This window comes from Hesperophylax consimilis, chromosome 20, assembly GCF_061612785.1.
Source record: "Hesperophylax consimilis isolate HC1 chromosome 20, BYU_Hcon_1.0, whole genome shotgun sequence".
Lineage (NCBI taxonomy): Eukaryota > Metazoa > Arthropoda > Insecta > Trichoptera > Limnephilidae > Hesperophylax > Hesperophylax consimilis.
This window is the reverse complement of record NC_142855.1, coordinates 24,326,618-24,349,574: the sequence shown is the minus strand read 5'-3', so window position 1 is coordinate 24,349,574 and position 22,957 is coordinate 24,326,618. Positions and strand designations below refer to the sequence as shown.

The 22,957-nt window shown below is 34.7% G+C and overlaps 1 protein-coding gene across 1 annotated transcript; it reads right to left on the bottom strand.

Annotated features, from left to right (window-relative positions):
• Positions 1-1,178: 1,178 nt before the first annotated feature.
• On the bottom strand, positions 1,179-3,644 carry LOC149414404 (uncharacterized). The gene is made up of 5 exons (XM_089644161.1): positions 3,121-3,644; positions 2,774-2,975; positions 2,604-2,684; positions 2,353-2,427; positions 1,179-1,543 (listed from the first exon to the last, which is right to left on the bottom strand). The coding sequence occupies exons 1-5, from the start codon at positions 3,289-3,291 to the stop codon at positions 1,179-1,181; spliced, it is 894 nt and encodes a 297-aa protein (XP_089500287.1). The 5' UTR covers positions 3,292-3,644.
• Positions 3,645-22,957: the final 19,313 nt, after the last annotated feature.

Below are 22,957 nucleotides of genomic sequence, written 5' to 3'. Positions count from 1 at the left end.
AAAAGATTTCCTCCAGATTGGCGCAACGGATAACTGAATTTATTCATTTTCCTCAACGGCCCCAGGACTACGCTGAAAATCGGAAACTCTTCTATTCAAGAGCCCAAATTCCAGGAGTCGTCGGATGTATTGACTGTACACACATTGCCATCAAGAGCCCAAGCCGAACAATAGGGGAATCTTTTCGCAACAGGAAAGGATGGTTCTCCTTGAATGTGCAAGCTGTGTCAGGTCCACGTTTGGAATTTTTGGACATAGTTGCCAGGTGGCCTGGTTCTACCCACGATTCCAGGATATTTCAAAACAGCGCGTGCCGCCTAAAGTTTGAGGAGAAAAGGATTACAGGCATTCTTCTCGGGGACAGCGGATATGGCCAGACAAATTATATGTTCACACCAGTATTAAATCCTGCAAATGAAGGGCAAGAAAAATATAATAAGGCGCAAATTTCCACACGGAATGTAGTCGAAAGATTATTTGGTGTATGGAAGAGGAGATTTCCTTGTCTGAGGAGGAAATTAGAAAATAAACTAAGTAATACTACAAACATTATCGTTGCGTGTGCCATTTTGCATAATTTATGTATATCGTCAAACGACCAGCATTTTGGGCGGTTTGAGGGTATAAATATACCTGTCAATTCGGTGGTGCAGTCTGCTTCAGGCAGAACGATAAGAGATGCATTTATCCAAAGACATTTTACGTGATGTGTAATGAACTGTGAAAGGACACCATATATGTAATGAATAGTGACGTCAGTAATTGTGCCGTGTAATGAACTGTGAAAGGACACCATATCTAATGTATAATAATTGTGCTGTGTAATTAACTGTGAAAGGACACCATATATAATGTATAGTAATTGTGCTGTGTATTGAACTGTGAAAGGACACCATATCTAATGTTATGACTAATGAAGTCATATTTTTTAATGCATAGTAATTGTGCTGTGTAATGTCATGCTGTGAAAGGACACCTTATCTAATGTAATGAGTAGTGAAGTCATATTTTTTATAATATGTTATAATTATGCTGTGTATTGAATTATGAAAGAGCACAAGGGTTTATCTTAAATATATACCTATGTATGTATTAATAATGTCCATTATCAAAAAAATTGAAACAGAATGGAAAATAAATAAAACATTTATTGGAGATTAATATTTTTTTATTCATATTTATTTATTGGCGAGCTCTTTTTCCAATTCTGCCTTCGCTCTTCTTATTTGTAGTTCTATAAGTTCGTTCTGCAGACGAGCTCCTTTCGACTGCTCCCGAGCAGTCTCGATCTGCTCCCGGGCAATCTGCTGGGCAGTCTCCCTCTGCTCCCGGGCAGTCTCGATCTGCTCCCGGGCAATCTCCTGGGCAGTCTCCCTCTGCTTCCGGGCAGTCTCCTTCTGCTCCCGGGCAGTCTCTCTCTGCTCCCGGGCAGTCTCCATCCTTACTACGTGCATTTCTTCATCGTACTTTGTTAGATTGGTGCTTCTGAGGCAACGCACTTGGCCCTCGTCCCGAACCACCTGCCCACTAGATGGTATCAAGTCTGAAACAACACAAAATTACAAGCTGATTAGTGAAACAACACAAAATTGCAAGCTGATTAGTCATCAATGTAAATAACAGGTTTATTTGTGTAAATAACACTCTGTGCCCCATGACATAGTGCACAGTCGGGAAACACGCCAAACACGCGCCCAACATATTTATTTATTTACACAGTAAAGTAAGTAAGTGTAAAGTAAATATAAAGTGCAAACTATAAATTACAAGTAAAAATTAAAATTTAAAGTAAGAAAAAAAACAGTAAAAATGTAGAAATATAAATTATCTCTAAAAGGTACCCACAAAGATTTAAATATAAAAAGTAAGAAATCCTGGATTATGTCATCCGATTTGATAAATTTTTCAAGTACCTATGATTTCTAGTACATTAAATAGTTTTGGAGTGCAGTACTGGTAGGCATATTATGTTTACATGATGTATTATCGTGGTACCTACTAGCAAACAAATTAAGTTTAATGCATCTTTTGTATGAGGCCAGATTACCGACGAAGTGATCGATATTAGCATATTCATTGCATGTACACGGATGACATTTGTCATCAACAGCTCGGCTGTGGAACGATTTGCTGGCCTCTGTTTTTCCTCCCTCCTACAACATTGGTCTCTTCAAGACCCATTTTCACTCCTTCCTCAAAAACATTCCCCACACAGCATCTTCAACAGGGCCCCTCTTTCTTTATGGTGGAAAACGAGAGGTTAAAGTAAAGCTCTCCGAACTCCGAGCATTATTTGAACCTTTGTACGAAAATGCAAGTAATCACAGCAAATAGAGAGGTAAATATAGTCACCTTTCTTGGCTATAATGCGACGTGTCTTCGTCTTGAGCTGGGGCGTTGAACTTTCCTCCGGTGTTTTTGTTATATCTGAAAATTAAAAACACTTTTGCAATATTTCTATCTCGAAAATTATTTAAGATTTAGCATGACAACTGATAAAATTATGTAATAAGTTCCTACAGAGAAATGCGAACACTACCATCTAACAACAAATCACATTTTGAATTGATAAGAATCAATTATATTATCAAAAATTGACTTACCAAACACCGGCACTTCCGTCGACTGGTCAGTCCATGGCATGCTGAATAAAGCAGACGTGCTGGTGCTGGGCACAGCGGTATCTGAAACTTAAACAATACTTTATAAGAAATAAGGTCAAAGTTAAATAAACAAGTAGCCAAAATATTTCACATAACTTTCTTAAACTAACCGCGATCGCTGTCGTTGCTAAAGCTCAGTTCAACGTTGGTGGCCAAGTCCAGCACGCTGTCAACGGGATGATGCTCATCAGAGACAGTTGGCGACAGCCTGCCCCCTCCCGTCTTCATCCTGCTCCTCTTTTCCTCGCAGAGCTCCATCTTCCTTTTTGACTTAATGTTGTCCCAGCATTTCTTAAGCTGCGCTTGGGTCCGCTAAGAAGGAATTCAATAATACAGTATTATAATAGTATTACGGAATCGGAACAATAGAAGAGTATGTATATGAATGAAAAAAGAGTATCCCTGTGGGGAAACGGCGTGATGGCTAGTTAGTATTTCAATTACAAAAGATACAAACCTTTTGATTGCCGGCGATTGAGTTGAAATCATCTGTCAACTTGGCCCACGCATTTTTCTTCTCGCCAAGTTGCAGATGATTAGTCGAAATGCTGGCAACGGCAGGATATGTGTTTATTAAATCTAATAAACATTGCCTTTCACTCGGCGTGATTATAATACGAGAATTCATTGTTTAAAAAGGAAACTTTCGAGACACTCAACTGAAGATGTAACAGAGACTTTTGACAGGCCGATGTTATTTACTTATTTACGACAGACGCTTGAACTAAATCCATAGACAACAGCATAGATAAACACACAGATTGTCCCAAAACGGGGCATGTTGTTTCCGTAGAAGCAGGACATCGACAAGTTTCGGATGACGTCACACCTTTCTTTCGGCGTAGACAAAAGGTCTCTACCTGAGGAAAGGAAGCTCAAAGTGTGGACTCTGTATAGAAGCGTTAAAGGTAAGGACGGTTCTTACCTTTGCTTAGGTAAGGCTGACACTTGACTTAGACAACTTTAAGGATCGACTCTGAATACGGGTATTTGTCTTGATCTTGGCAGTGAGTGCGTCTGCCCACCTTCAACTTCGCGGGAAGACAGTGGTTGAAGGAGACCCTTTGACCTCTCCAACAGGACCCATTCCTACCCACCCCTTATTCCTGTTTCCTGCCTAGACCTCCACATCCTTTATTTCCTTAAAAAGACCCTCCACTCAGCATCCCTTAAAATGATAAGCCACGAGGGAAATTATTTTCCTCAATGCCTCCAGCGTGGAGCTAATATAAAAAAACATGATACAATTGCACGGTCCTTAACCCTAGAAAGATAATGTACGTCCTTGGGACGTAGACGGAGTACAACACAAAGCGTCTTGTCTGTCTAAGTTGATTTATTCGGCGGCCAGAGCTAACGTAAGACGGTTGCCGAGATATGGTTATGATGAACGTCGGAGAGACATATGATTATCTTTTTGTGAAAGTTTTGCGACCACGTTTTTTGTGTAATTAATATGTATAAGAGTATAATATTATTATTTTGGTAGTATAGAAACACTGATAAAAAATTGGTCATAGTGAAAAGTGCCAAAAATATCAAACAAACCGGTCGGTGACTGAGTTGACATCGCGCTTGGGTCCTACTCAGGCGTAGTGTGTTCAATTCCTCGGCCGGCTAAGTCCTCCATCACAACACAAGTAACATTTTTAGCTTTCTGTGGTGGTAGTAGGAGATTTTCAAATATTGTCAGGTTATTCGTAACCCGGGAATGTTTGTCTTACGTAAAAAAAAAATACACTAATAGTTTTATAAAATTGTTCTATAATAGAAGTATTTTTTTGTGTTTGTAAGTAAAATTTTCTAATTAATAAATATAATTTGAAAATATGGGTTTAATTTATTTCAAGTAACATAAACAGTCTTAATATTAATTTAATATACAAAGAAGGATGGAAAAGAAACAGACCAGTTATAAATGTTCACAGATAGTTGTTTTGATAATATACAACTTAGTATTTTGTGAATGTAGACTTAAATATAAAAAGCAGGACTAAGAAACAAGTTAAAAAGACGAATTAAGTAACAAGTATAAACAGGAAGTAGAACAAATAATATAGAAGAACAAGCAATACACCTATAAGAATATATGTGTTTATATGTATACAGGACGGATAAAGTGGGAGACAGGTTTTGGCGTTGTAGCGGGATGAGGGAATGTTGCCGCGCAACTAAAATTAAAATAAAAAAATTAGCAATTTAAAAATAAAATAAGGTACAAATAATTTAATCATTATGATTTTGTGCTATTCATACCTAAAATGTGATACAATGAACTTCTGTAATGAGAGTAACTAGCAGTGAATATGTCAGCATGTAAGTCTATTTTATTTATTTATTTATGTCTATTCTTGAATACACGTTTTACAAATTATTACAGTGGTTTATATTGCAGTACAGAGAAAAAGAAGTACAGAAAAAAGGTATAAAAAATGAAGAAAAAAGGTATAAAAAATGAAGAACATAGGTTGATTTAGGTAAAACTGTGTGTGTGTGTGATATTATATGTAACGTGAGCACCTCACTAGGAGAACCTGTGCTGAGGTGTTAACGTGTTTGTGGTTAAGGGTGACAGGTATTTATGTGTTGTGGTAGAAAGTTATTATTATTTTTTTTTTTTTTTCACAGACATATATTGAAACATGAAAACACACTTTTATATGTGAGTGTATGAATTTGTGGATAATTCTTGATGAACGTGTATAATATTAAATTTTACTTGTTATATTTTGGTTATGTTTGGTTTGGAATTATAATCTTTTGAATAAAGTGAATATCTTGATTTTTTATCCAGGCTATGATATGTTTTTTGAGAAAGTTTGTAGATGTGTTTGTAGTCAATAATTGTTTCAAAGTAATGGGCATACTGTTAAAAAGTTTGGTTGCGTAGTATTGAAAGTGTCTTTGACCGTGTGTGGTGTGTGTTATTGGAATGTTCAGTGTTTTATTTGTTGAGGACCTGGTTTTTATTATGGCTTTTGCTTGATTTGTAATATGAAGATTATTATGGATGAGGTGTAGGAGAGCAGTTTTGGCGTAAAGTTGTCTTATTGACATGACGTCTAGTGTTTTGAAGATTTTGGTTGAGTCTGTGTAGAATGGTACTTGCAATATGAGTTTTATTATTGCCTTTTGAACTTTTTGAATTGGGTCAATTGTTGTGTTTGTAGCGCTTCCCCAAGCTAATATTCCATAAGTGGCAATGGATTGACACAGTGCAAAATATATTGATCTGAGTATTGTTAGTGGGAAAATGTTTTTAATGGATTTTATTAGGTGTAAGACTCGTTTTAGTTTATTGGTAATAAAAGTAATGTGGTCAGTCCATTGTAAGTATGCATCAATAATAACTCCTAGGTACTTTATTTGTTTAACCCTTTCAATGTGTTCGCATTGGCAATTGGATGATGTTTGTTTACATTCATGCAAAAACAAGTCCAAGTTAGACGGAGGTTGACCTCTTTGTGTAATACTGTGTGTGATATATTTTGTTTTGACTGTGTTAACGGTAAGAGTATTTCTGTTTAGCCATTTTATGACAATAGACAAACTTTTTTCAGCTGTTATGAATAAATCTTTCCATGTGGCTGCTTGACACAGAAGAACTGTATCATCAGCGAAGGTCACGAGTTTACCATCAATTTCAATGTCACATAATTCGTTTATGTATATGAGGAATATTAATGGACCAAGGACACTCCCCTGTGGGACTCCGTATGTGATTAAGAGTGGTTCACTTGTCTTGTTATCAATTTTAACTTGTTGTGTTCTGTCAGACATGAAACTTTTCATTAATTCAAATTCTACTCCATTTATGCCAATGTTTTTTAGCTTCTTGAAAAGTTTTTTGTGCGAAATTGTATCGAAGGCTTTAGATAAGTCTAAATAGATTGAAATAACTTTTTTTTTTGCATCTAAATTATGTGTAATAAACTCGGTTACAGTGGCAATTGCGTTTTCTGTGTTCCTATTTTTTCTAAAGCCATGTTGGTTAACTGAGAGTATTTGCATGTTTTCCAGATATTGTTGCAGCTGTTCTTTTATTGCTTTTTCAAGAATTTTTGACAATGTGTTTAATAGTGTAATGGGTCGAAAGTTGTTTACATTATTTTTAGGTCCTGATTTATGAATAGGAATAACCAAACCTTTTTTTAGGATGCTCGGAAAAATTCCTTCTTTCAGGCTAAGATTAATAACGTATGTTAGTGGAGTAAGTAGTTGTTGGCTTAGTGTAATTATTGTTTTAGAGTCTATTCCGTCGGGACCTGATGTTGTATTATTCTTTAGGGAATGTATTAATTTGTTGGTGTCTTCCAGAGTTACTCTATGTAATTTGAATAGACTGTCACTATTTTTGTGTGTGCACTGTGTCGGAATTTTTTGAGTTTCTTGATTATCGTTACTAGATGATTTTTGTTTTATATTTTCGGCTAGGCTAGCTCCGATATTTGTGTAATGTCTGTTTATGTAGTTCAGGATAAGTGTAGGATTTTTGTGGAAGTCGACTTCTTCGTCGTTGATAAGTATTTTTTTTATTTCATCATCTTTGTTTTTTTGTGTATTTGTACTTTCCCTCAGAATAGACCAAACGCTTTTCGGGTCAAAGTTAGCAGTTACCAGTTTGTTTCTGTAATATAATTCTTTGGCTTTTCGTATAATTAGAGAGCAAGTATTTCTGTACCTTTTATAGAAAGAGTTCAGAAAAGTATCATTTGGGTTGTGTTTGACTTGTTTGTGCAGTTTGTCCCGTTTTTTAATGCTATTTATTATGCTTTGGGTAATCCATTTTTTGAGTCTTATTTTGCGGTGCGTGAAGGATTTGAATGTTTTTGTGGTGTTTTGAGTAATGAGCGTTTGTAGGTATGTAATAAAGTAATTCCAGGCTTCTTCAGTGTTGTTAATTTTTTTAAGGTGTTCCCACGTTTGGTTTTCTAGGCAATGTTTTAGGTTCACGTAGTCAGTTTCAAATTTTGTGATGTTGATTTGAATTGTTGGGTTCAATGCCTGTGTGGTCAGTCCTATCATTGTTGTGTAGTGATCTGTGATTGTGGATTCGAAAACTACGCTACAGAATTTGTTTTTGGATTTGATCATTAAGTGATCTAAACATGATTCCGAGTCTCTGGTAACTCTGGTTGGAGTGTTGATGGCGCTTATTATGCCATGTTCCAGGAGCATCAGTTGGTATTCGATATTCTGGGGATGGCCTTGTGGGAGTATATTTATGTTTAGGTCACCAGTTACGATGATGTTTTTGAAGTGGGTAATTTTTTTATGTGAGAGTCGAGAGCTATTAGAAAGGGTGTAATGTTGTGTGATGAAGGTGATCTGTAAATAGCGAGTATGCACGTATCTGGGTCAGCGATTATTTGTAAACAGTTTGAGTTTTCTAGGGTGAATTCTGAGACAGAGGCGTTAAGATTATCTTTTATGTAAACAACAACTCCATCATTTTGGTTTTTGTATTTTGTTGTGAAATATGAGGAGTAGTTTTTTTTGTATTTTACAGTAAAAGAGGTTGGGATCCAGCATTCTGTTAATATAATAATATTGAAGTCTATTTTAAAGGAGGACAATAGTATGTCTAGTTCGTCGTAGTTTTTAGTTCGTCGTAGTTTTTCGTCTATATTTGCAAGGTTTTGTACCAACTGCAGTTTCTGTTCATTTTAATTGGAGTTGGTGTTGGATTTGTCAATATTGAAAAAGGTTTTCGGTTTCCTATATCGAAGCGGTGCGTGGACATTTATTTTGTTTACCATCTTCGGACAATCAACTTTTGAGTTTATAATTTTGTAAAGGAGCATCTGATCAGAAATAAGCCTCCTGTTAAGTAGTTTCGTGATTCTTATTAATTTATTACAATAATACACAAACTAATGAGTAAGGGACTACTCTACGAAAACATATAATTGTCGATTCAACCAAAACATTTTATTAACTCATTCTTCAGTAGACGATCGTGCACAATGGACGACTATAAATCTCTTGTTTTCATGTGGTACTTATTAAAAAGAAGGAAAAAAGTGAAAAGAAAATTTTGGGTTCACCCAATCATAGCTGAAAGATTTTCTGTAGGAACTTTCCAAGTGTTAATTGGTGAGTTGAGAATTAGTGATGACCTAAAGTTCTTTAATTATTTTAGAATGTATGTAACTTCCTTTAACCATCTACTGGAACAAGTTTCAGAGAGCTTAACATATCGAAAAACAAAATTGATAGACTGCATTTTTCCTCAAGAAAGGCTATCGACATTTTTAAATTAAGAAAAAAATAACAATTCAAATATAATCATAAATATAAAAATATTATAAATATAATATAATTTTTAATATAATATATAATTATGTGTTTATTAAACTAATATCCTCTTCCGTGCATCGTGCAGCTCATTTAAGCTTTAAAATAAATAAAATAAAAATAAGTAAACTTTAAAAAATCTAAATTAAATTTTGAAAAAAGTTGATAATAAAGTTGTGTACACCAAGTGTTTTGTTTTTACTTAATTAAAAATAAAATATTGTATGTATGTTGGGTATGTTGGGTCTTCCAGTGGCGGTCTTAAAGTTTTTTTACATTGTAGGTATATTTTTAATGTTATAATATTTACCCTCGAAAATTTTACATTTTATATTAATAAACAAAAGGTTTTCAAAAAATAATTCAGAAATTTGGAGAGAAGAACATGTGTTAACTCGTGGTGTGCTGAAGAACATGTGTCAACTCGTGGTGTGCTGAATAACATGTGTTAACTCGTGGTGTGCAGAAGAACATGTGTTAACTCGTGGTGTGCTGAAGAACATGTGTTAACTCGTGGTGTGCTGAAGAACATGTGTTAACTCGTGGTGTGCTGAATAACATGTGTTAACTCGTGGTGTGCTGAAGAACATGTGTTAACTCGTGGTGTGCTGAAGAACATGTGTTAACTCGTGGTGTGCTGAATAACATGTGTTAACTCGTGGTGTGCTGAAGAACATGTGTTAACTCGTGGTGTGCTGAAGAACATGTGTTAACTCGTGGTGTGCTGAAGAACATGTGTTAACTCGTGGTGTGCTGAAGAACATGTGTTAACTCGTGGTGTGCTGAATAACATGTGTTAACTCGTGGTGTGCTGAAGAACATGTGTTAACTCGTGGTGTGCTGAAGAACATGTGTTAACTCGTGGTGTGCTGAATAACTTGTGTTAACTCGTGGTGTGCTGACGCTAAACTTCTGTGGTCCGCCAGCTGATTCTATTATTGTAATTAGTTGTGTGTTTCATGCAAAATTATGTTTTTGTAATTTGTAGGTAGCGCCGAAGACGCTATTCAGTTGAGCCAGCTTGTCATTGACCATTGTTTGCCATCTTCAAGTACATAATATAGTTTCCAGTTGCTAAACTTTTTCGCTTATCGTTAGGAAGCTATGTAGATGCACGCACAGATGGCAGTGCATAGAGCTTGCGGGGAAGTCCGCAAGATGGAGCCAGTTGCCAGTTGTCGCCATGGACAATGCGAAGTCTCTCAGACAATCTCACTGGCCCAGATTCCAATTAGCAAGCTTCTAGTTAGACCGACTAACGAGTCACCAATATAATACGCGGAGTATTAATAAATCGCTGATTGATTTTAACGAACCTATTATTTATAAAACTCCTTCCAAGATGAGTTGGAGACTGTTTATACGAACACAACACTTATATTAGGTATTTGATATTTTTATACCTAGCTGTTTTGTTGCAAAGTGTATTTGCGACTAAAAAGGACATCCCAAGCGAAGAAAATCTGTAAACATTGAAAGGAATTAAAAAGATAAATCAAAACAATTCAAAAATATTATTAACTGTTAAAATATTATTAGTTATTAGCTCAAAAACATATTTTTTCACAGAGACGAAACATATCATTGCTGTTTTTTTTTTTTTTTTTTTTTTTTATAGTGAATACCTCACAAGAGTCCCAACTGCTCCCGTCTGGAGCCAGTGAGACTATGGCATCCCCAATTGGGGGATGTTGTGAGGCTGAAGGTAAGTGGGGAAGGGAAAGAGGAAGGTGGGGAAGTACCTGGCTATTCAGATATAGTCACTAAACACGGCTAAAGCCATTTGGAGCAACGTTTCAATTCTGAATGGTGGTCTTACACCAGGGCGATACTGGTAGTATCTTCCACTCTGGAACGTGCCGCAAATATACTATATATTATTTTAATTAATTAATTGTGAAATAACACAAATTAATCAAATAAAATTTATTTGCGCACGCCGGGTTCGAACCCGCGACCTTCGGAATGGCAGTCCAATGCGTTACCACTGGACTATGCCGGCCGTCGAATTGTATCGGAATTCAACAATATTACCGGTGCAGGCCTTATTATGGTACAAAATATTGATTCAACATATATCTGAGTCTGACTATAAAAGGAAAGTGGAACATGAATATAATACAAGGTTTAGAAAGAATGAAGGAATGCTTGTTCCAAAATATAATAATAAATACGGACGGCGAACCCTAGAGTTTAACGTGCCAAAAATGCTTAACATGTTACCCATTAATATAAAAAAATTGCGATTCCACAAATAGATTGAGATTAATAATTATAATACCTACCGTCATTGATTACACAGATAGTGAATACGCTCCACATTAAAACTTCCAAAACATTAGAAAATTGCAAGTAAACACAACATAAAGTGTCGAAGTAGTTAAATCACTTCATCTTCGAAATATTCAATCAGTTAGATTTTTAAATTATCGTGTGTGCTGTGCAGTGCTGTGTTTTAAAAATATTAAAATAACAATTTTCAACTGGTAAACATACCAAACGCGCAGGCGCATTATCAGTCCGTCATTACTATCGCCATTGGTCGAAAGTGTCGTCACTTTTGAATAGTGCTAAACAGTTTGCGGGAAACAGGCGTTTGTGTATAAACTAATTACGAATAAAGTTAACATATTTTTAACTCTTTTTAAATAAATTTTAATATGGATTTAAACGAGAACTCTCTTAACTATATGACCAAGGCCAAGGATCTACTCTGTTCGCTGATAAAAATTATTAATGACCCCGGCAACAAATTTACGAAGGAGCAAATGGGTAAAATTACCCCGATAACAACGGATCTGTTAGGAACCACAGGATTGATGGCTGTTCGTATGGGAATGTTGGAAGGAGAATTGTCAACATTAAAAAGTGTAACGGATACTCAGTCTATTGTTACTAACCCGACAAATACTTCATCTTCAATAAATGATTTGCTCGCAGAGGCCGAGGAAAGAAAAACCCGGTCAAAGAACATTATTTTATTTAATGTTCCCGAAAGTATTTCAGAATCAACAACAACAATTATTAAAATGGACAGCGATAAAGTAGTTTCAGCGATTAGTGATATAAATAATGAATTAATACCGAGTGTGGTTAAGTCGTACAGACTTGGTGTAAAAAAGTCCAACAAAATTAGACCGATTAAGGTCGAATTCAATGACTCTGTCTCGGCTCGTGAGGTTTTGACCAGGAACGCAAAACTGAAAAACGGTATAAAGGCCAGTAACGACCAAACACCATTGCAGAGGACTCAACTTCTAGATTTACGCCAACAACTCGAGACGAGGAAGAACAACGGTGAAACCAATATAACTATCAAATATGTGAACTCTGTACCTAAAATTATTGAATGTGCGCCAAAAAACTGAAACAACAAAAAATAAAATGCTACTACCAAAATGTGAGAGGGATCCGCACTAAACTTCCCATGTTGCTGACTTCGGCGGCAACTATCAGCAGTGATATCTTCATTTTAACCGAAACATGGCTCGACTCAGGAATCAATTCCGCCGAATTAGGCTTCCCTAATTTCAACATCTACCGTATGGATAGGAATTCTAAAACAAGTGCCAAAACGAGAGGATGTGGTGTAGCCATTGCTATCTCAAAAAATCTCAGTTCTTCAAAAATATCCACAAAAAACACATCCATCGAGCAACTATTTGTCAATGTGAACACTTCTAGAGGTAAAATAATAGTGGGATGTGCATACTTACCTCCGAATTCTGATGTCCAAAGCTACAGCAATCACTGCGACGAGGTTGAATCAATTTGTGCTAAATATCCTAATACTAAACTACTTCTAGTTGGTGATTACAATCTGCCACATTATGATTGGTGTAATATGAATTCTGTCAATTCTTGTTCTAATGTTAATATTCGTGTTATTAGAGATATGGCACTGTTCTTAGGTCTAACACAGTGTAATAATGTTCTTAATATAGGAGGTCGTACGTTGGATTTGGCACTGTCAAATGTGTCTGACATCTGTGTTGTGAGAAGTACCGAAATTCTATTACCTGTCGATGTTTACCATCCACCACTAGAAATATGCATGTCCAATCTTAAACCAATTCCTATCGTAAAAAAGGTAGTAGAAACTCGAAATTTCAAAAAAGCTGACTATGTTAAAATTTCAAATTTCCTTAAACAGACTGACTGGTCATTCTTTGATAGCGACGATGAGATTAATGTACACCTTAAAAAATTTTACTTCATCGTTAATTCTGCAATTGAACAATTTGTTCCTTTAACGACTTACAGAGAAACTCTATACCCAAAATGGTTCTCAAAAGACCTGATAGACTTAATTTACCTCAAAAAATTATCTCATAAGAGATTCAAACAAAGTCGCCTGGCCATCGATTATACTGCGTTTCAAAAATTGAGGGCAGAGTGCAATAAGCTCTCCGCAAAATGTTACAAAAATTACATTAGTGATGTCGAAGGCTCTATCATGGACGACTCAAATTTCTTTTGGAAATATGTTAAATCCCAAAAAGAAAATGGTACTTACATACCTAGTAGTGTGTCATTCGATTCTAAATTATCCCAAAATCTTCAGGAAACTGTTAATCTTTTTGCTGATTTTTTTAGCGGCGTTTACATTAATGCAAGTGAAGACAGCAATATTTCGTGCTTTGATTTGGTTGAAACTCTTGATATATCTAACTGTAATGTAACCATAGACGATATTATATCTAAGCTGAAGAGTCTTGATTCCCGAAAATCCGCAGGACCTGATAATGTTCCGCCCAGGTTTTTAGTAAATTGTATGCATACATTGTCATATCCTATTCATAAGTTATTTACAAAGTCACTCTCATCAGGTGTATTCCCGGACCTTTGGAAGTTTAGTCTTTTAACGCCCATTTTCAAAAAAGGTAATAAGAGCGAAGTAACAAATTATAGGCCAATATGTATAATGTCTACTTTACCCAAACTTTTTGAAAGCCTAGTACTAGATAAGTTGATATCCCGAATCAATCGAACCATCTCTCCCCTTCAACATGGATTCATTAAAGGTAGATCTACTCTTACCAATTTGATATTGTACACGAATGATATTGTTAATGCCCTTAATGCATCACATCAAACTGATTCCATATATACTGACTTCAGTAAGGCATTTGATAAAGTAAACCACAAAATATTATTACGTAAACTAAAATTGTTGGGAATAAGAGGGAGCATGTTGGAATGGTTTAAGAGTTATCTATTAGGAAGGTACTTAGCAGTCAAGATAGATTCGTTTACTTCTTATACATTTGCTGCCTCGAGCGGAGTACCACAGGGATCTCACTTGGGCCCAATATTATTTTGTTTGTTTATCAATGATATTGTTAATATTTTTACTAATGTTAAAGTCCTGTTATTTGCCGACGATCTGAAGATATACAGAATAATCAAAGACGATGACGATCGCGCAATTTTGCAGTTGAACCTTAATAAACTATGTGCGTGGTGTTCTGTCAATGATTTGCAACTAAATTTAGGTAAATGCCAGATTATCAGTTTTTACAAAGGCAAAAATCCACTTAATTTTTCCTATTTTATGAATGGTGCTAATCTTCTTCGTGTATCACAGATTCGTGATCTTGGTGTTATATTCCACGAGAGTCTACAGTTTAACGAACACATCGATGAAATAACAAGCGATGCGATGAGAATACTAGGTTTTATTTTGAGAATGGGAGCAAATTTTAAAAGTATGTCAACATTAAAACATCTGTATTGCTCGTTAGTACGAAGCAAATTAGAATACAATTCCACCGTATGGTCACCGTACTACAAGGTCCATTCTCAATCATTAGAAAAGGTACAAAATAAATTCCTTCGGTACATTAATTTTAAAATGAAAATTCCAATCGAATTTATAAATTACAATAACTTGCTTGCTGAAACTAAACTTCTTAAATTATCTGATAGAAGAGTGTTAATTGATTTGCTATTTTTATTCAAAATTATTAAATCTTTAATTGACAGCCCTAATTTGTTGGAACTTATTTGCATTAATGTTCCTGCTAGGCAAACTCGCAGTAAAGATACTTTTAAATTTAACAAGAACCTCAACACTAATTATTCTATTTTTTCACCAATTCCTAGAATTCACAACCTTGCGAATAAATACTGTGAACTTATAGATATGTTTGGTTTTGACAATTTTGTGAGCTTTAAAAGGCAACTTATTTCGATTCTATCGGCTAATAATTAACTTTTATAGCTTTAATAATTTTATTACATCTTCTCCCATTCGAAACCTTTCAAGTAAATTATATCCATATTTGTTTGTTTTTTATTTGCTCTACTATACACTTATAATTGTATGCATATACCTACTAACTACTTTTTATACATAACACTATGTTCCATCTCAGATCTTATTATTTCTTATTCATGTCGATATTGCTAAATTCTATTAGTTTTTGCTTTTTACAGGTGCAACTCTTATTTTGTTATTTTTTTATTTTTTTTTTTTTTTTTTATTTATTTATTTTTTTTTTTTTTTAAATCTCTGTTATAATGTTCTTTACCTCACGAGTAAGTTACACTCTAATTTATATTGGTTTATCGATTTGTTAAACTCACAATTAATACTGGGTTTAAACACACCCACTTACTTACTTTTTATGTTGAACTTTCTTTTACTTACTATTTCATGCTTGGGTATATTTTATATTGAATCCATCTTATTAGTGTTTTGCTAATTTGCACAAAATTTTATTATATGTGTTGCTTTCTTACAATTAACTCCATTTATCTTCTTATGTTCAATTATTGTAATCAATGTAAATGTATATTTTCATGTAAAAGCCCATTAGGGCGTAAATAAAATAATAAATAAATAAATAAATAAATAAATATATGCTGAAACAATGGTTACTAAATAGAGATAGTTTATATTAATTTAGGTGTGTTAATTGTATAGTTATAGTAATAATATTATGTGTGTATGTATGTAATTGATCATTAACATCCTGTTGACAAACTGCTTTATTGAAGTTTTACGGGATTTTAGCTTGAAAACCAATAAAAAAAAAATAATAATAAAAAAAATTCATAAAACGTGTTCGTTAACTCGCGAATTGAAATGGCAACACTGAGATGTAATCATAAACACGAAAATTCCGTTCTTAATATTGAAGTTTCTATGGAAAAAGTTCTCGCCCGCTTGCTGTCACTTATTTGTTGGTTAATTTATTTTTGCATTACTACTTCGCCATTTTCTAAGCCTTGGACTAAAACTTGTTCGAAATAGATATCCTTTAACCTCGTTATATAGTTAATAAAACAGAAATTCAAGATTCTTACGTGAAAGCATGGATTCCATCACCATCAAGTTAGAAACAGGCACAAGTGCGGAAGAGAGTGTCGCTACGATGTATACGGAAATCGAAATAGACAATCATTTTGTCAAGGAAGAATGTTCGGAAACTATTTATACTAACATTTTAGGTATGTCATTATTTTATTGCCTTTCGAAACTAAAACTGTCGTTCTTTACGCGACTGCATCGACATGATCATAATCGCGCACAGTGCATCTCACACTCAAACTAACCTCACCAAACTCAACATCATTCCTCGATCCTGCATACGTTCTTTTGCCGGATTGTTAATTATATTCATTTTTATGAGCTACCTGACACATATCGTGAGCGCGCCTTTCTGCACGGTGTATGGAAGATGAATATTAATTCCCTCTAGGCTGGGAAATCTAGGATTTTTTTCTGAAAAATTATTTCATTTGGACCTTGAAGAGTCCTGAAATAAATCATTCATGAAATACAGATGCTATAAGAACTTTATATTAGCTTATTTGATGTCAACATTCACAATGCTACCATGTGTAGGTCAATATAGTCATTCTAAAACTTGAAAAACTGTCAAATATTCAAGTCAAATAACTTAACATGCAACATGTTTAGTGTATCCATTTTTTAAGAAGTTTATCTGTTATCAGGTGAAATTAGAACAACGGGACATTCTTATCTTAACGTAGTCAATATCACAGCAAAACAAGGGATTACAGAAGAAGAATGTGCATCGTCGAATACAGAAATTGACATCAAACTGCCAGACATTAAAATGGAATTCTTGGAGCTGTCTAAAAAAATTCGCCAAACGGCGGGTAGAGTCAGTATTTTATGTCACATCGGACAATGATCCGATATGCGTGGCCCATACTTCGAACGCCAGTACTGACTATCTATATGCCTCATTGGTCTTATAAAGAAAATAAATCATCTCGCGTTTTATATTTCACAAAACCTCTGGGATTATATTAAATACATGTATCGTGTATAATTTGTGATCCGATACCTAAGTACTACAACGATTCCATAATTATTATTCCATTGACTTTGAGAAACTAGAAATTATGCATGAAATTTCTCAAGAATACAATAGATCGCCAAAATCGTCCCCACAGCGAACATTCCACCTCATTTTTATAAATAAAAATCATTGCAAAGTCTTTAAACCTATTTTTTTCTTCGTCGCAGTTTATTTAAAGGTCACTTATTACGTGCATACTTTTCTTAGTGTTGTATTTTTTATGCTTTCAATCCTCACTCATTAAGGCTAAGCTACTCCAAGTACCTTATCACCAAGAGCTTAGTTCGACAGTATTATGTAATGCATCAATACAAAAATAATAATGTAAATAGCACCGAAGTGCTCAGCATGTTTCGAAATATCAATGTACTGTTGTTTTGTTATTCCAGGTAGCATTAATATGGAGACAGTTCCCATCAAGGTAGAAGCAGGACTTCTAGAAGAGGATAGAGGGGGCATTGCTTGTGTGGAAATTGACATAGACCTGCCGGATGTTAAAAAGGAATGCTTAGAGCACTCTGCCAGTATTATCCAGACTGCAGGTAAAATCGTATTTTGTGTTTCTGAATTATTTTTAATAGTTTTCATCAAATATACTTATTTATGTTCATGTTCCTACTGCAGCCATTCGTTTTCACGAATAGGAAATTTAGATCGTCACATGCGTACCCATACTGGAGAAAAACCTTACTCATGTTTCTACTGTAGTTATTCTTGTTCTCAAAAAGGAACTCTAACACTTCACATGCGTACCCATACTGGAGAAAAACCTTTTTCGTGTTCCTACTGCAGTTATTCGTGTTCTCGAAAGGGAACTTTAGAACGTCACGTATTTACCCATACTGGAAAAAAACCTTATGCCTGTCCTTACTGCAGTTATTCATGTTCCCAAAATGGATCCTTAAAAATTCATGTGCTTAACCATACTGGAGAAAAACATTTTTCTTGTTCCGAATGTAACCATTCATGTTCTCAAAAGGGATTTTTAAAACTTCATATGATTACTTACACTACAGAAAAGCCTTTTTCATGTTCTGACTGCAACTATTCATTTTCTCTAAAGAGAAATTTAAAACGTCACATGGTTACCCATACTGGAAGAAAATCGTATTCATGTTCCTACTGCAGCTATTCATGTTCTCAAAAGAGTAATTTAAACCGTCATTTTCTTACCCATTCTTGAGAACATCCTTTTTGTGCTCGGTTTGAAACTATTCTACTATTATAACTATCATTTATGTTTAGGAAAATCTTTATTCTTCTCTTCTTTAATCTTTTTTTACAAAGGCACCACAAGGACCTGTGGCAGATGTTTGAAAGTTTCCTTAGACCGGCGTCTCCTAATCCGACAGACCACACAGTTGGTGGACAAACCGCATCTCCTTAAACCCGTGCACTTCTGATAAGTAACAAATCGTAGCGAACCACTTGAGGCGACCTTAGAAGAGGTGTTGGTTACCCAAAGAATTTACGGGGCGGCTGTACCCATAATGACTGAAAAAAAACATTTATGTCGTGTGTTAAGAGCCAAACGACTTAACGTATAACTTATTCATTACAACTGTCCTCTGCCTTACAGAAGGTAGGTAAATTGTAACGGTTCATAAAGTAAGAGTTTTTTTTATAATTGTCGCGTTGGTCCGCAAACCCTCGACACAAATTTTTTTCTTTTGTCTTCTTTCGGGTTTTCATTTTATCGTAAAAAAGTCGAGTCATATAAGATAAGCTGGTTTAGCTAATAAAGGCAACTTGAAGCACCCAGATTTATGAGACGCATTCTAAATGGCAAATATACAAAATTAAATCAAATGCTAATAAAAATGAGAAATTTGTTAATATTCAACCTCTTTAATAACTGAACGCACAAATATTTTTTTGAAGGTGCAAGGATACTAGAAATATATATATTATTATATTACAATATGTCAATTTTGTTTATCACAAGGAAAAATAGGAGTAGGAAAGGAGGCCTTAACCTTGTGAATGATGTTGCTTCAATTGGTATTTCTGATGTTGGTATTTACCACCAGTACCAACTTTGATATTTTCCTTTGAATGTTCGCTAGCTGCAGAATTTATATACCAACAAGCGATGAATCATCGACGATTTACTAGATCTTTTTGATTGGCGAAATTTTTCGATTCATTATCATGGACAAATCGATTCTGTCAAAAATCATCAGACAGTCCGAGATAATTGCTTTGAAAATGATTCGAAACCACAGCCATCACGTCATTGGTCAGAATTCACTCGAAAACGTAAATCGATTTGCAACGACGAGAAACGTTCAAAATATTTCTGATTGCTTGACAAACTAGATATTATTTCCGTGGTGCATTATGTTACGTACTACCTAATATGTTTTGAAAACTGGGAACTGGGATTACACAATTATTCCTTCTTTATTGTGAAATGTTTATTTAAGATATTCTCTACAAACCGAGGAAGGTACGAGTATGTGAATAGTTCAAATTTTAGGTAGAAATTTACGATATCTGTGAATTAAGTGTGTGTAAGAAATGGCATTCTTACTGATAATAAGTTGGGAAAGTTATTAATAAACATAAATTGATCATTTTCAAAGTGCAGGTTATAAATATTATTAATTTAACGTCATATATAACGTTATACATAATTTCGTAGTCATTCCAATCATTATAATAATATTTCGATCATTACGTTGCAATCTGCAAGTAAATAATAGACATCATTTCCACTATTAAAAAAATGCATTAGCACATTTTTTCGCAAATGCAGTTCTTCGAACCAAAATGTTGCCATACCAATGTACCAAACTTTGTCTCTGTACCCCCCAACCCCGCTGTACCCTCCGCCCCGCCGTTCACGAAAATGACAAAAATCTGCCTCTGTCCGCAACTACTGCTCCCGCTGAACTCAAAGCACTTAAATGAATTAATCATTTGATTGTTTTCATGTTTCGATTAAAATATTTCGATCATGTTAATATTTCGATCTTTCCCACCACTAATGGCAACACAGATTAATTTCATCAACATCAATTATTTTCTCAATTCTTAAGTTTCTATGGATAAAACTAACTTGTCTGCTCACTGTCCCATTTTTATTTGTGACATTTTGCTTTACTAGTTTCGTCATTTTGTAAATCTTCAATAAAATTTTTCCCACCTTCTAATTAGAATCCCTTCAACCTCGTTTTAAAGTAAAAGTGAAATAGAAATATCAGGTCCTACGTAAAACAATGGATTCCATCACTATCAAGTTAGAACCAGGCACAAGTGCGAAAGAGAGTGTAGTGTATAATACAATCGATGTTGACCATTCATTTGACAAAGAAGAGTGTTCGAAATGTATTTATGAAAATACTTCAGGTATTTCCTAGTTTTTTTTTGTACATTACCGTTCAACAGATGTCAAATACAATTTATTTATGAAATTTTCGTTTTTTCCGTGACTGTATCGACATGGTCAAGATCGCGCGTAGTAAATGTCATTTTCAACCCAACCTAACCTAATTCAACAGAATTGTTCTTCTTTTAGTACTGCCCCATTCGTACCAACGCTTTTTTATGGGTTGTCACCATTGATGTATTATATTTAGATGAGAAATGAAGCGGAAAAATAGGTTCTGTCTTTTTCACCTCCAAATCTTCAAACGCTCTAACTAAAACCATACTAAAACTGCCGATTTCGAGTTTCGACGAGATATTGACATGCAATAGCGCCTCTAATTTTAGCTCTATTGTCACATGTATTATTATTTGTATGCGATACCTGACACCTCCCAAGAGCGCACCTTTATGCACGGTGTGCAAATGAGGGAACTATATCGACTCTAGGTTGGGCAACGTTGTGAGAGGGGTCTGGAAAATTGTTTTATTTGTACATTGAAGGGTCCTGCATTAAATCATGAAGAAATGGATGCACTTAGAGCGCTCTACATATGACCCGTTTTTTCTAATACAGTCTACACTTAACTACGAATGGTTAAAAGGGGTGCTTTCAATGTGACCTTGAGCATGTCAATAGTCACTCAAAATTTTACTCATATTTACGATGATATTTTGCGACGGTTGGACAGTCTAGTAACCCAATTTTAGAAAACGTATCTATTAAGCCATGTTTTTTGTATACAATTTTTTATTATATTATCAGGTGAAATTAGTACAACAGAACTGGAGGGAGCCACTATCAAAGCAGAACCAGGGATTAAAGGAGAAGAAAAAAGTGTAAATCTGTATTCAGAAATTGACATCGAACTCCCAAACATTACAAAGGAATGCGTGGATCACTCTGACATAATTTCTAAAACAGCAGGTGAAACCATTTGTTTTTAATTATTATTCTTAATGATTACAGAAAAAGTATTACTTACTCTTGTAATAAAATTTACAGGATAAGGTTAATTGAACAGTACCTTATGATTGTTGCTTATTTTGAGAACATGGCATTTAACGCGCTGCGCTGGTTATCATTTTTGCAAAACCTGCCTTGTAGTTTGTGTTCAGAATCCGACTTTGACAACTAAACGTTCAATCCAAAACTTACAAACTGACATTTTTAACTTTTATAAACCACGCTAAGTTTCTTAGCGATTATGTCAAACCAGAGACAGACAACGGGCGGCCCGTGGTGTGTTCAGTTGCTCACTTGTCTTTAAAGTAAATCAATAACATTATTTTACAGGATTTAATTTCGACCAAATCAGCATCCTAGATTATGGAGGGTTATAATTTCAAAGACATGATTTTTTTTAATCGCACCTTTGGATTGGTTATCCTCAATAATCACAGTACTATTAGTATAGTAATTATTTGCTTATATCACGCTTTTTTGTCTCACTACGTCAAAATGCCTTTCTTTAATTTGAAGATTTTAAATATTTAATTCGATCAAGAATTATTAAAATTGTTGTGTTAATTAATACATCATCCCCGTATTGTATAAATCGTTTCCTCATGGCGAGCGGCATGCCCTTATATCCCATTTAATTAGTATACATCATACACGATGTATCATCCCCATTACACTCACTTCCGCACCTAAACATGCACTTACAATAATTGACCGATTTTTAAAAAAATACGAATCCGTTCTCTTTAAAGGTAGTTGATAAACTTATCGCCAAAAATACATATTTTTTGAATAATTTCATAAATATTACTTTTCTTCTTTTTAATGAATTGTACACATACAGAGGCCATGCGTATACATGAGAGTTTTAATGAGAGTTGTTATCTTCCAGGTGCAGCATTCGGAGTGAAGAAAATTTATGTTCCGCAAGAGCGTGACGAACAAGACTACAATATTGGACGATCTTTTCCTTGCTATAAATGTGACGGAAAACTTCCTTCGAAGCCTGGATTAGTTGCTAATTTTCTTACTAATACAAAAAAATCATTCTCATGCTCTTACTGTAACTATTTATGTTTTGATAAGTCATACTTAATTCGACACATACGCACTCATACCAAAGAAAAACCATTCTCATGCTCTTATTGTAACTTTACATGTTCAGAAAAGTCAAGTTTAATAAGACACATTCGCACGCATACTAACGAAAAACCATTTTCATGCTCTCTCTGTAGCTATACATGTTTAAGTAAGTGGAACTTAACTAATCACACACGCACTCATATAAAAGAAAAACCATTTTCTTGCACGTACTGTAACTATTCGGG

Excerpts from the sequence above, each read along its gene's own strand:
- LOC149414404 (XM_089644161.1), bottom strand. The coding sequence starts at position 3,291 with ATGAATTCTCGTATTATAATCACGCCGAGTGAAAGGCAATGTTTATTA. Across the intron at positions 2,976-3,120 it reads CAATCGCCGGCAATCAAAAG|CGGACCCAAGCGCAGCTTAA; the intron begins GTTTGTATCTTT and ends ATTCCTTCTTAG. Across the intron at positions 2,428-2,603 it reads GACGGAAGTGCCGGTGTTTG|ATATAACAAAAACACCGGAG; the intron begins GTAAGTCAATTT and ends TTTAATTTTCAG.